The sequence below is a fragment of the Aquarana catesbeiana genome, linkage group LG09, assembly GCF_042186555.1.
Source record: "Aquarana catesbeiana isolate 2022-GZ linkage group LG09, ASM4218655v1, whole genome shotgun sequence".
Lineage (NCBI taxonomy): Eukaryota > Metazoa > Chordata > Amphibia > Anura > Ranidae > Aquarana > Aquarana catesbeiana.
The window spans coordinates 222,048,458-222,062,451 of record NC_133332.1 but is presented as its reverse complement, the minus strand read 5'-3'; the positions used below and the strand labels follow the sequence as shown (position 1 = coordinate 222,062,451).

At 47.2% G+C, this 13,994-nt stretch overlaps 1 protein-coding gene across 2 annotated transcripts in view; it reads right to left on the bottom strand.

The window, feature by feature from the left end:
• Window positions 1–10,998, bottom strand: part of OTUD5 (OTU deubiquitinase 5) — a 118,500-nt gene extending 107,502 nt beyond the window's left edge. Inside the window, exon 1 of one of the 2 annotated variants that reach the window (XM_073599793.1) lies at window positions 10,431–10,998. In XM_073599793.1, coding sequence (XP_073455894.1) covers window positions 10,431–10,865 — 435 coding nt within the window. In that variant the 5' untranslated portion in view covers window positions 10,866–10,998. The remainder of the gene's footprint in view (window positions 1–10,430) is intronic. The other variant, XM_073599792.1, reaches the window with a different exon arrangement.
• Between the last annotated feature and the right edge of the window lie 2,996 nt (window positions 10,999–13,994).

The window sequence follows — 13,994 nt, the reverse complement described above, 5'->3', positions numbered from 1 at the left end:
TCCACTCTCCAGCCAGCTCTAGCACCATGAACTGAACAATCAAAAAGCACTGATCACTCAGTTCTCAGTATTAGTGTCAGTCACCAGCTCTCTGTTATCCCGTCCAGTGCTCACTGGATTGTTGGGCTGTGGAGGTGCGGGAGCGTCTGACTCAGCCTACCACTGGCGTGCCGAGAGGCTGAACCAGCTGCTGGTCCAGGCATCTGGGTGGATTTCGACTGTAAAGTTGGGATCTTCCCATAGCCTTAACTGGCTGAGTAACATCAGCCGGCAGTGGGCTTTAGCCCGTTGTTGGCTCAACTGGGTCACGGGAGTGCAGAGGTAAGCGCCCTCCTGTGATCCACAGGAGAGGTAGGGCTAAAATAGCTTTGGCCATACTTCTTTTTTAACCACCTAAGGACAGAGCCTCGTTTTGAGATTTGGCGTTTACAAGTTAAAATCATTTTTTTTTTTTTTGTTAGAAAATTACTTAGAACCCCCCAAACATTATATATATTTTTTTTCCTAACATCCTAGAGAATAAAATGGCGGTCGTTGCAATACTTTGGCAATGCGGGTGCAAGGAAGCTTTGCTCCTCTCCCCCTCCTCTCAGCGGGAATTCTAACTGTGGGCGCCTGGCTTTGGCTTCACAGCCGGAGCGTGCACTGCGCATATGCGAACCATGCTGTGAATGGCCGGGCAATCTTCTGGGACCTGTGAAGTGTCCCAGAAGATTGCAGGGAGGAAGAGGAGGTCTGCCTTCCGGCACCAGGGCAGAAGTGGGAGCTGGATGCCTGTAAAAACAGGGTACCTGCTCCCCCCCCCCCCCCCCCCTAAAAAAAAAATGACATGCCAAATGTGGCATATCAGGGGGTCACCAGCACTTAAAGCAGAAGTTCCATTTTTGTGTGGAACTGCGCTTTAAGGCTTTCGTCTCTTTAAAGTATATGTAAACCCTCGTGAAACAAGCCATTCAGTTAAAGAGAGAGATATATATATACACACAGTATCTCACAAAAGTGAGTACACCCCTCATAATTTTTGTAAATATTTTATTATATCTTTTCATGTGACAACACTGAACAAATGACACTTTGCTACAATGTAAAGTAGTGAGTGTACAGCTTATATAACAGTGTAAATTTGCTGTCCCCTCAAAATAACTCAACACACAGCCATTAGGCCCCTTTCACACTGGGGCGGTTTGCAGGCGTTATTGCGCTAAAAATACCGCCTGCAAACCGCCTCAAAATAGCCTCCACTGTTTGTTCAGTGTGAAAGCCCGAGGGCTTTCACACTGAAGCGGTGCGCTGGCAGGAGAAGAAAAAATCTCCTGTCAGCCGCATCTTTGGAGCGGTGAAGGAGCGGTGTATTCACCGCTCCTGCCCATTGAAATCAATGGGAAAGCGCGGCTATACCGCGGCTATAGCCGCGCTATACGAGTGGTTTTAACCCTTTTTCGGCCACCAGCGGGGGGTTAAAACCGCACCGCTGGTGGCCGAATAGCGCTGTTTTACCGCCAACGCCCCCTACCACCCCAGTGTAAAAGGGGCCTAAAGGTCTAAACCTCTGGCAACAAAAGTGAGTACATCCCTAAGTGAAAATGTCCAAATTGGGCCCAATTGGCCATTTTCCCTTACCAGTTTCATGTGACTCGTTAGTGTTACAAGGTCTCAGGTGTAAATGGGGAGCAGGTGTGTTAAATTTGGTGTTATCGCTCTCACTCTCTCATACTGGTCATTGGACGTTCAACATTGCACCTCATGGTAAAGAACTCTGAGGATCTGGAAAAAAAAAAAAGAATTGTTGCTCTACATAAAGATGGCCTAGGCTATAAGAAGATTGCCAAGACCCTCAAACTGAGCTGCAGCACGGTGGCCAAGACCATACAGGGGTTTAACAGGACAGGTTCCACTCAGAACAGGCCTCGCCATGGTCGACTAAAGAAACTGAGTACATGTGCTCAGAGCTGTATCCAGGAGGTTGTCTTTGGCAAACAGATAAATGAGTGCTGCCAGAATTGCTGCAGAGGTTAAAAGGGGGGGGGGCAGCCTGTAGGGTACTCAGACCATATGCTGCACACTGCATCAAATTGGTCTGCATGGCTGTCGTCCCAGAAAGAAGCCTCTTCTAAAGATGATGTACAAGAAAGCCTGCAAACAGTTTGCTGAAGACAAGCAGACTAAGGACATGGATTACTGGAACCGTGTCCTGTGGTCTGAGACCAAGATAAGCTTATTTGGTTCAGATGGTGTCAAGTGTGTGTGGTGGCAACCAGGTGAGGAGTACAAAGACAAGTGTGTCTTACCTACAGTCAAGCATGGTTGTGGGAGTGTCAGGGTCTGTGGCTGCATGAGTGCTGCCGGCACTGGGGAGCTACAGTTCATTGAGGGAACCATGAATGCCAACATGTACTGTGACATACTGAAGCAGAGCATGATCCCCTCCCTTCGGAGACTGGGCCGCAGGGCAGTATTCCAACATGACAACAACCCCAAACACACCTCCAAGACAACCACTGCCTTGCTAAGGAAGCTGAGGGTAAAGGTGATGGACTGGCCAAGCATGTCTCCAAACCTAAACCTATTGAGCATCTGTGGGGCATCCTCAAACGGAAGGTGAAGGAGCACAAGGTCTCCAACATCCACCAGCTCAGTGATGTCATCATGGAGGAGTGGAAGAGGACTCCAGTGGCATCCTGTGAAGCTCTGGTGAACTCCATGCCCAAGAGGGTTAAGGCAGTGCTGGAAAATAATGGTGGCCACACAAAATATTGACACTTTGGGCCCAATTTGGACATTTTCATTTAGGGGTGTACTCACTTTTGTTGTCAGTGGTTTAGACATTAATGGCTGTGTGTTGAGTTACTGTGAGGGGACAGCAAATTTACACTGTTATACAAGCTGTACACTCACTACTTTCCATTGCAAAGTGTCATTTCTTCAGTGTTGTCACATGAAAAGCTATAATAAAATATTTACAAAAATGTGAGGGGTGTACTCACTTTTGTGAGAGAGATATTAATTAATATATATATATATATATATATATACATACACACACACTAGATTGTAAGCTCTTCTGAGCAGGGCTCTTGTATTTTATAGTAATTGTATTGTCTCCCTTTTATATTGTAAAGCGCTAATCTCCCTCCCCACATATTTTATTATATATATATATATATATATATATATATATATATATTTATTTATTATTAGGGCTGAGGGAAAAAATCGATTTAAATCTTGAATCAAGTTGAGAGGTCAAATTGATTCAAAATTTAAGCAAATCGTTTTTTTTCAGATTTTTTGTTTTTTTCACCGCGTCGGTCCTGACGCCGCGGACTAGGCCAAAGCCGTGGCCTCGCCTAAAAACTCCTGCCTGCAGCTCCTCAGGACCGACGCAGTGAAAAAAAAAAAAAAAAAAATCGAGTTTTTAAATTTAAAAAAAAAAAAATCGCAGTTTTTTTTTTCTAGAAAATCTGCCCAGCCCTAATATACACACACACACTTTTTTATTATTATACACACACCCCTACACCCTTTTTTCATGAAACCTTTATTATCAGCAGCATAAGGGGCTTGGAGAGGTGGGGGTGGGGACGTGTCAGCAGAAGAAGAGCAATACCCTGATCTTCCCAGTAAAGAGCTGTGCTGGGGAGTGAGGATCACCAGGTATTTCACACAAAAGGAAGCAACACAAGTACATGGTACAACAGACACATATCAGGAATATGACATGTTCAATGTTGGGAAATGTTACATTTGTCCCATAAAAGGCAACAAATACAAACTGACATTTCACACATACCACAAACATTACTATGAGAATTATTATTTTCCTTCTGTGCAGATGCTGAGACATTCACACAGCAATTCTTTTTATAAATAGACCCGTTTAAGTAAAGATAAGTCTCATGTATCCCGATGTGGAAAGAACCCTGTAGGAACCTCAACCTGCATCTGAGTTCAGTAGGTGGATGGAGGACAGGAATAGGACAGGAAGATTCTGGCTGCTATGTGTCCATACATACAGATCTGTGACACTCCAGATTCAGGATAGAACAATAGAGACGTGCTGGAAAACAAGCAGCACATACAGTAAATCATATCAATAATCCACAGATCTGGAACCATAAAGAGAATACACATTTGTGTGTGGATTGAACCATGCATTCATGGAGAAGTCATCAGACATAGAAGCCGTCAGTGTTTCATAGGTACAAAATTCCCCAATATGACTCATCTCATACATGGAAGGGAGAGTCACTCATAAGCCTGATCCTACAAGGGAGGGAGACGGGCAGAACACTATACAGGGGGAGTTTATAATGGGATAAAACAAATCACAGGGGTGACTGAACCCTGTACATACCACCCCGCCATACTGTTCTCTAGGACAATACCCTCCAATGTAACCTTCCCCCTACATCAGCTGCATTCTCCATACATTCCACTTCAGCAGATCACAAACCCCATAGGACACCCCAGTAATTCCTATTAACCCCCAATTACATTTTTCATTCTAAAAAATTATCCCACTATAATATATATATATATATATATATATATATATATATATATATAAAATAGATTTTCCTCTCCAAGCCAGTCCTAGTACCTCCCCATTCTACCTCACTTTCCTATACGTCAGCTGACGTGACAGCCCGTACACCCCTTTACCTTTCTCCACAATATTACACCCTCAGTCATACCCCATAGCACCTCATCCTCCTCCATACTACATCCTCTGTTATACCCCATGGCACCCCATCCTCCCCATACAACACCCTCAGTTATACCCCATGGCACCTAATCCTCAACCATACTACACCCTCAGTTACACCTCATCCTCATTTATACTCCATGGTACCCCATCCTCCCCCACACAACGCCCTCGGTTATACCCAATACTACACCCTCAGTAATACCCATGGCACCTCATCTCCCCCATACTACATCCTCAGTAATACCCATGGCACCTCATCCCCCCCATACTACATCCTCCATTATACCCCATGGCACCTCATCCCCCCCCATATTACACCCTCAGTTATACCCCATGGCACCTCATCCCCCCCCATATTACACCCTCAGTTATACCCCATGGCACCTCATCCTCCCCCATACTACACCCTCAGTTATAACCCATGGCATCCTACTCTCCCCCATACTACACCCTCAGGTACACCTCACCCTCCCCCATACTACACCCTCAGTTATACCCCATAGTACCTCATCCTCCCCCATACTACACCCTCAGTTATACCCCATGGCACCTAATCCTCAACCATACTACACCCTCAGTTACACCTCATCCTCATTTATACTCCATGGCACCCCATCCTCCCCCACACAACGCCCTCGGTTATACCCAATACTACACCCTCAGTAATACCCATGGCACCTCATCTCCCCCATACTACATCCTCAGTAATACCCATGGCACCTCATCCCCCCCATACTACATCCTCCATTATACCCCATGGCACCTCATCCCCCCCCATATTACACCCTCAGTTATACCCCATGGCACCTCATCCCCCCCCATATTACACCCTCAGTTATACCCCATGGCACCTCATCCTCCCCCATACTACACCCTCAGTTATAACCCATGGCATCCTACTCTCCCCCATACTACACCCTCAGGTACACCTCACCCTCCCCCATACTACTACCTCAGTTATACCCCATAGTACCTCATCCTCCCCCATACTACACCCTCAGTTATACCCCAAGGCATCCCATCCTCCCCCATACTACACCCTCAGTTATACTTTATAGAAACTCACCCATCCCCCACAAAACACTCAGTTATACGCCATGACACCTCTACCCCTTATAAAATTCTCATAATTGACTGAGGTCACCTTCCCCCCACATATGACATCCTTAGTTAAACCTCATGACACCTTTCGACTTCCCAGTACTAATACAACATCCTAAAGCTGGCCATAGACATAAAAATGTGTCTGGTTCACCAGGAAACGGCTGAATTTTGATCCACGTATGGGCAGCCTGGTTGTACAGTAGAACCAGCCTGACTGTTTTCTGCCACTTAATCACTGCTGGCGGCTATCATATTCTGATGGTTGGGAAACCTCCTGCCGTCAGAATACAATAGCACAGTAGGAGGGATTCCCCTATCAACATTGACTGTGTAGATGGGGGGATGGAGCAATTTTCTTTCCTTCAACCTGAGGTTGGAGGAAAGAAAGTTGGTTAATGTATGGCCTGCTTTAGTTATAACCTTTCCCCTCACCCTGCAACCCTTCCATTATACTCCAATACACAATAGACATGACAGGCCATGATACCTCTCCTCTCTTCCCTATGATCTCCTTAATTACACTTCATACACCGTAGATGTGACCCCTCTCCCTCCCCCTATGACACCACAGTTATACCCCCATACTGTAGATGTGACACCTCCCCCCTTCCTCATAACACCACAGTTATAGCATCTCACAAAAGTGAGTACACCCCTCACATTTTTGTAAATAATTTTATTCTATCTTTTCATGTGACAACACTGAAGTAATGACACTTTGCTACAATGTAAAGTAGTGAGTGTACAGCTTGTATAACAGTGTAAATTTGCTGTCCCCTCAAAATAACTCAACACACAACCATTAATGTCTAAACCGCTGGCAACAAAAGTGAGTACACCCCTAAGTTAAAATGTCCAAATTGGGTCCAAAGTGTCAATATTTTGTGTGGCCACCATTATTTTCCAGCACTGCCTTAACCCTCTTGGGCATGGAGTTCACCAGAGCTTCACAGGATGCCACTGGAGTCCTCTTCCACTCCTCCGTGATGACATCACGGAGCTGGTGGATGTTAGAGACCTTGCGCTCCTCCACCTTCCGTTTGAGGATGCCCCACAGATGCTCAGTAGGGTTTAGGTCTGCAGACATGCTTGGCCAGTCCATCACCTTTACCCTCAGCTTCTTTAGCAAGACAGTGGTCTTCCTGGAGGTGTGTTTGGGGTCGTTATGTTGGAATACTGCCCTGTGACCCAGTCTCCGAAGGGAGGGGATCATGCTCTGCTTCAGTATGTCACAGTACATGTTGGCATACATGGTTCCCTCAATGAACTGTAGCTCCCCAGTGCCAGCAGCACTCATGCAGCCCCGGACCATGACACTCCCACCACCATGCTTGACTGTAGGCAAGACACACTTGTCTTTGTACTCCTCACCTGGTTGCCGCCACACACGCTTGACACTAGAGCTGCACGATTAAACGTTATCGCAATTTTTCCCCCCTTACGATCATGACAAAGTATTTCCCGATTCTTTCTATGCAGAGAGTACTCTCTGCTCTGCTGAAGCCGACAGCGGCCAAAAGGAAAAAAAAAAAAAAAGGGGGCAGTCTGCCAAGAATCACAACATTCTTTAGCAGTGGAACTCAAGTATAAACATTGTAACGATTTGTCCTTAAGGGCCGGTTCACACTGCTGCGATGCGGGAACCCTGCGAATCCACTGCGGGTTCTCGCATCGCATGTCTCCTGGCGGCAGTTCACACTGCCCTATGCGAACTGCCGGGAGTGTCAGGTAAAAAGTAATGACATCCCCAAATCAGTTTGCAGATCGCAGTGCGATCCGCAAACTCGCACAGGAATCGGATTGCATGTGTGTGAACACCAATGCAATCCGATTCTGCTGCGGACAAAAAAAAAATAAAAAAAAGGGTCCTGTGCGAGTTTGATGCAAATTCAGCCATACGATCTTAATGGCTGAAATCACATCGCACAGAGATCGCAAGTGATTTTCACTGCAGTGCGAATCACATACGATATCCGATATCGCACCAGTGTGAACCGGCCCTTAGATCAAAGGCATACACTTTGGTGTGTAAATGAGGGAAGTTTAACCACTTAAACATTTGATGGTTTCAAGTTAAAATCTTTTTTTTTTTTTTTTTTTTTGCTAGAAAATTACTTAGAACCCCCAAACATACATACATACATTTATTTATTTATTTATTTTTTTTGAGAGACCCTAGAGAATAAAATGGCGGTTGTTGTAATATTTTTGTCACACTGTATTTGCACAGCAGTCGTTCAAATGCTATTTTTTTGGAAAAATTACACTTTAATTAATTTAAAAAAAATAAATAAATAACCAGTGAATTTAGCCCAATTTTTTTTTTTGTATAATGTGAAAGATTTTACGCCCCGAGAATCGTGATATTTTTATTCTAAGCAAAAAAATTGTGATTCTTATTTTGATCAGAATCGTGCAGCTCTACTTGACACCTTCTGAACCAAATAAGTTTCTCTTGGTCTCATCAGACCACAGGACATGGTTCCAGTAATCCATGTCCTTAGTCTGCTTGTCTTCAGCAAACTGTTTGTGGACTTTATTGTGCATCATCTTTAGAAGAGGCTTCCTCTTACACCTGAGACCTTGTAACACTAACGGGTCACATGACACCAGGGTGGGAAAATGGCTAATTGGGCCCAATTTGGACATTTTCACTTAGGGGTGTACTCACTTTTGTTGCCAGCAATTTAGACAATAATGGCTGTGTGTTGAGTTATTTTGAGGGGACAGCTAATTTACACTGTTATACAAGCTGTACACTCACTACTTTACATTGTAGCAAAGTGTCATTTCTTCAGTGTTGTCACATGAAAAGATAGAATAAAATATTTACAAAAATGTAAGGGGTGTACTCACTTTTGTGAGATACTGACCACCCCATACACAGTAGCTGGGACATCGCTCCTCTTCCTCTCCCCCCCTAGTTCTAGACGCGACACCGCTCCCCTCCCCCATACATAGTGGATGTGACACCTCTCCCCTCCCCCCTAGTTCTAAATGTGACACCCCTCCCCCATGACACCATAGTTATACCCCGTACACAGTAGATGTGACACCTCTCCCCTCCCCCTAGTTCTAGATGTGACACCTCTCCCCTCCCCCTAGTTCTAGATGTGACACCTCTCCCCTCCCCCTAGTTCTAGATGTGACACCTCTCCCCTCCCCCTAGTTCTAGATGTGACACCTCTCCCCTCCCCCTAATTCTAGATGTGACACCTCTTCCCTCCCCCTAGTTCTAGATGTGACACCTCTCCCCTCCCCCTAGTTCTAGATGTGACACCTCTCCCCTCCCCCTAGTTCTAGATGTGACACCTCTCCCCTCCCTCAATGACACCACAGTTATACCCCATACACAGTAGATGCGGCACCGCTCCCCTCCCCCTAGATCTAGACGCGGCACCGCTCCCCTCTCCCTAGATCTAGACGCGGCACCGCTCCCCTCTCCCTAGATCTAGACGCGACAGCTCTCCCCTCCTATTCAGCTCTAGATGTGACACCTCTCCCCTCCCCCCTGTTCTAGATGTGACACCTCTCCCCTCCCCCCAGTTCTAGATGTGACACCTCTCCCCTCCCCCCAGTTCTAGATGTGACACCTCTCCCCTCCCCCCAGTTCTAGATGTGACACCTCTCCCCTCCCCCCAGTTCTAGATGTGACACCTCTCCCCTCCCCCCAGTTCTAGATGTGACACCTCTCCCCTCCCCCCTGTTCTAGATGTGACAGCTCTCCCCTCCCCCCTGTTCTAGATGTGACAGCTCACCCCTCCCCCCTGTTCTAGATGTGACAGCTCTCCCCTCCCCCCTGTTCTAGATGTGACAGCTCTCCCCTCCCCCCTGTTCTAGATGTGACAGCTCTCCCCTCCCCCCTGTTCTAGATGTGACAGCTCTCCCCTCCCCCCTGTTCTAGATGTGACAGCTCTCCCCTCCCCCCTGTTCTAGATGTGACAGCTCTCCCCTCCCCCCTGTTCTAGATGTGACAGCTCTCCCCTCCCCCCTGTTCTAGATGTGACAGCTCTCCCCTCCCCCCTGTTCTAGATGTGACAGCTCTCCCCTCCCCCCTGTTCTAGATGTGACAGCTCTCCCCTCCCCCCTGTTCTAGATGTGACAGCTCTCCCCTCCCCCCTGTTCTAGATGTGACAGCTCTCCCCTCCCCCCTGTTCTAGATGTGACAGCTCTCCCCTCCCCCCTGTTCTAGATGTGACAGCTCTCCCCTCCCCCCTGTTCTAGATGTGACAGCTCTCCCCTCCCCCCTGTTCTAGATGTGACACTTCTCCCCTCCCCCCAGTTCTAGATGTGACACTTCTCCCCTCCCCCTAGTTCTAGATGTGACACTTCTCCCCTCCCCCTAGTTCTAGATGTGACACTTCTCCCCTTCCCCTAGTTCTAGATGTGACACCTGTCCCCTCTCCAGTGTTCTAGATGTGACACCCCTCCCCTCTCCAGTGTTCTAGATGTGACACCCCTCCCCTCTCCAGTGTTCTAGATGTGACACCCCTCCCCTCCCCCTATGACATCACAGTTATACCCCATACACAGTAGATGTGACAGCTCTCCCCTCCCCCACACACAGTAGACACGCCCCCTCGGGGTGACCTCTCACCCCCGGTGTCCTCGGTCTCACCTGCTCAGCGGTGTCGGGGTCTATGGTCTCTGTCCGGGCCGCCGTCTCGTACTCATCCTCGCTGTTATTCCCGGCCCCTTCCTCCTTGTCAGGGGTGTTCCCGGCCCCGGGGATCCCCAGTCCTCCTCCTCCGCTTCCCACCGAGCCGCCTCCCGCCTGTCTCCGCCTCTTGCTGTGTCCGGGGCCCGAGCAGCACCCCCCGGGGCCCATCCCCGATCCGTTACAGCAACCGCAGCCGCCATCCGGGCCCGAACCGGCTCCTCCTCCCTGGCCTCCGGTACCGGGGGGCGGCGAAGCTTGAACCCAGCGCGGGGGCGGCGAGGAGCGGGGCCGTGCCCCGGAGCGGGAGTGAGAGTCCCCTCCACCGGCGCCGCTCCGGTCCCCGTCCTCCTTATCAGAGGGGGGAGGCGGTTTCTTCTTCGGGAGGATAGTCATCGGTCACCTTCACCGGACACCACCGAGCCTGCGTCACACCACCACCGGACCGGGGCAGCGCCGTCACTACGCAGGACGTCCCCCTCCTACCCAACGTGATGGGGTGTCATCCTGCGCACGGATTGGTGGGAGGACCGGCGGGGCGGGGACAGATGGGGCGCGCGACCTGTTAGCGTCATCGCGCCCGTGCTTGCGTTCCACACCTCGCTCACAGCCGCGCGGTTACCGTGGCAACCTGGGGTTCCACTAGGCAGCATTTCTGAAAGCAGAGATCCTGGAGAATAAAAGAGTGGCTGTTGCAATTTTCTATGTCACACACAGCCGTTTATCCATAGTCTACTTTTCCACAAAAAAGAATAAATTAATTTTAGTGCACACGCAGAATATAATCAAATACATATAGAGCAGCGTTATATGAAATAATATACTATAATTCACCTCCCTCTCTAGTTAAAGAACCACAATTTCAAAAGTACTGAACTAAATTGCTAAAAAAGGAAAAGCAATAGAACCTAATGTCAGGGAAAGATTGTTGATGTATCTTCTCTTCCAGTGACAGCACAACAAGCTTAGACTAAATGAACCAACAAGATTTTTGAACACTTAAGCCTCGTACACACAATTGGATTTTTGTCCAGGAATTGTGTGATGACAGACTGTTTGCCTAAAATCCGACTGTTAGTACGCTCCTTCAGAAAATTGTTGGCCAACTTACCGCCAACAAATGTCGGATGGCAGGCTTATAAATTTTCGGCAGACAATGGTCTGTTGTCAGATTTTCCTATTGTGTGTACACAAGTCCGTCACACAAAAGTCCAAAGTACAAACACGCATGCTCAGAATCAATGCTCACCAAACACGACATTAGCAGAAGGTGCCCAAAGGGGGGCGTTCAAGAGCTGAAATTCCTCGTAGTACATTACTACGTTCGTGTTTGTTGGGCAACAATTGTGTACCATTTGTATGCAAGACAATTTTCTGGCACACACCCTTTTGACAAAAGTCTGACGCTTTGTCTGCCAAAAATACGATAGTGTGTACGAGGCTTTAGGCTGGGTTCACAAATATGCAAATTGCATGAGGGTTTCCCCACATCCAATACGCATTACAGGAGAGTGGAGTCGGTTCACACAGGTTCGGGGCTGCCGCGGTCTGCATTCAAAAAGGGTCCCGTGCGTCTTTGGGTCCAATTCAGGTGCAAATTCAGGCAAAACTTCTGACCTGATTCGCACCTGAACTGGTGATGCATCGGACCCCAGGCACGAACCCGCAGCCGCACATATGTGAACCCGGCCTAACTGTTTTAAACATTATTGGTCCTTGCCCATAATGTTGCACCAAAGCCACCACCATGTCAAATGAGGCATAAGCTACTGGCTAATGGTATAGTTCACTGATATCCCTTTTGGATGTGACAGATGGTGATTTAACTGATACCTACTGTATGTGGCACTCTCTTAGGGACCATTCTGGGTAATGATCAGTAGGGATGAGCCGAACACCCCCCCCGGGTTCGGTTTGCACCAGAACACAGCGAACAGGCAAAACCTCTAGCAAACATGTGAATCCTATTCAGGTCTATGGGACACAAACATGAAAAATCAAGTGCTCATTTTAAAGGCTTATATGCAAGTTATTGTCATAAAAAGTGTATGGGGACCCGGGTACTGCCCCAGGGGACATGTATCAATGCAAAAAAAAGTTTTTAAAACAACGTTTTTTCAGGTGCAGTGATTTTAATAATGCTTAAAGTGAAACAATAAAAATAAAAGATTCCTCTAAATATCGTGCCTGGGGGGTCCCCTTGGTTCAGTCCTAAGTCCCCCTTGCTCACAGCTGTAATGTATTGCCAGCTCCCCGCAATATAGATGAAAAAATGAAGGAAAAAAACGACGTGCGCCCCCCCCCCAGTCCTTCCGGAATGGTATGGATTTTAAGGGGAACTCCATGCCAACATTTTTTTAAAAATGGGCCTGGGGGTCCCCCCCCAATATCCATACAAAACCCTTATCCAAGCATGCAGCCTGGAGGTCAGGATGGGGGGACAGCAAGTGCCCCCCCTCCTGAACCATACCAGGCCACATACCCTCAACATGGGGAGGGTGCTGCACACTACATTAAATACCCTGCCTATTCTCTATTCATAAATACTATATACGGCCACTGTGTAAGCAGCCTTATATAGTGTGGGGTGTGGACTTAGCCCCAGAGCCATGATTGGCCAAAGGCACCCTTCAAGTGAAAGTCCAAACAGTGAACCAGGATGTATGGCTTAAAGAGAGGGATACCACCACTGAAAGTTAGGAGGCTTACAGGAGCGTTTGAACCCACAAGAACGTATGCCGTCAGACGATGTCCTTGGAGACGAAATGCGTTGGAAAGGACTCCGTTGCCGCCATTTGTTTTTATAAGCGTTGATTTTTACCTGCTAAATGTAAGTTTTCTAACTTCATTAAAATATATTTGCATTCATAATGGAATTATGCTATGTGGCCCTTTCTGTTCTCCTTTTTTTAACTACCCCTACCACATCTTTGGATATCCGATCATCGTCTCTTATGAGACATACCCACAAAATACCTCCATTCGGATGATAGCCAGATGTCCCTGTTCCAGCAATCTGAGGGTTCCAGTGTTTATTCCCATTGGTTGTTTCAACAACACAAGCCAGTTTGACCCACAGAACATACTTTCTTGTGGGTTCAAACGCTCCGGTAAGCCTCCTAACTTTCGGTGGTGGTGTCCCTCTATTTAAGCCATACATCCTGGTTCACTGTTTGGACATTCACGTGAAGTTCTGAATCATATTCTGCACAGCATCACTTTGATTTTGTTTGGACATTTATCATTTGTCACATTGTTTATTACATTTATACATTTTTTTTGTTTTATTCACAAGTTGTGAACATATGGGTTTATTACCCCTTGGTTGATATATGTGTCATGTCATGTATTTTTAGAGCGCTACACATTTTTTCTTCTTTGTTTTGCTATTTATCCAATTTGCTGTGTCAGCTGCTGTTTTTTAAGGACAGCGCAGTATTACTTGTTACACTATCTTTGCTCCATGCGCCTAGCTTCTTCTTTAGTACCAAAAGATCTGATGTTGACATTCTTGCACCGTTAGGT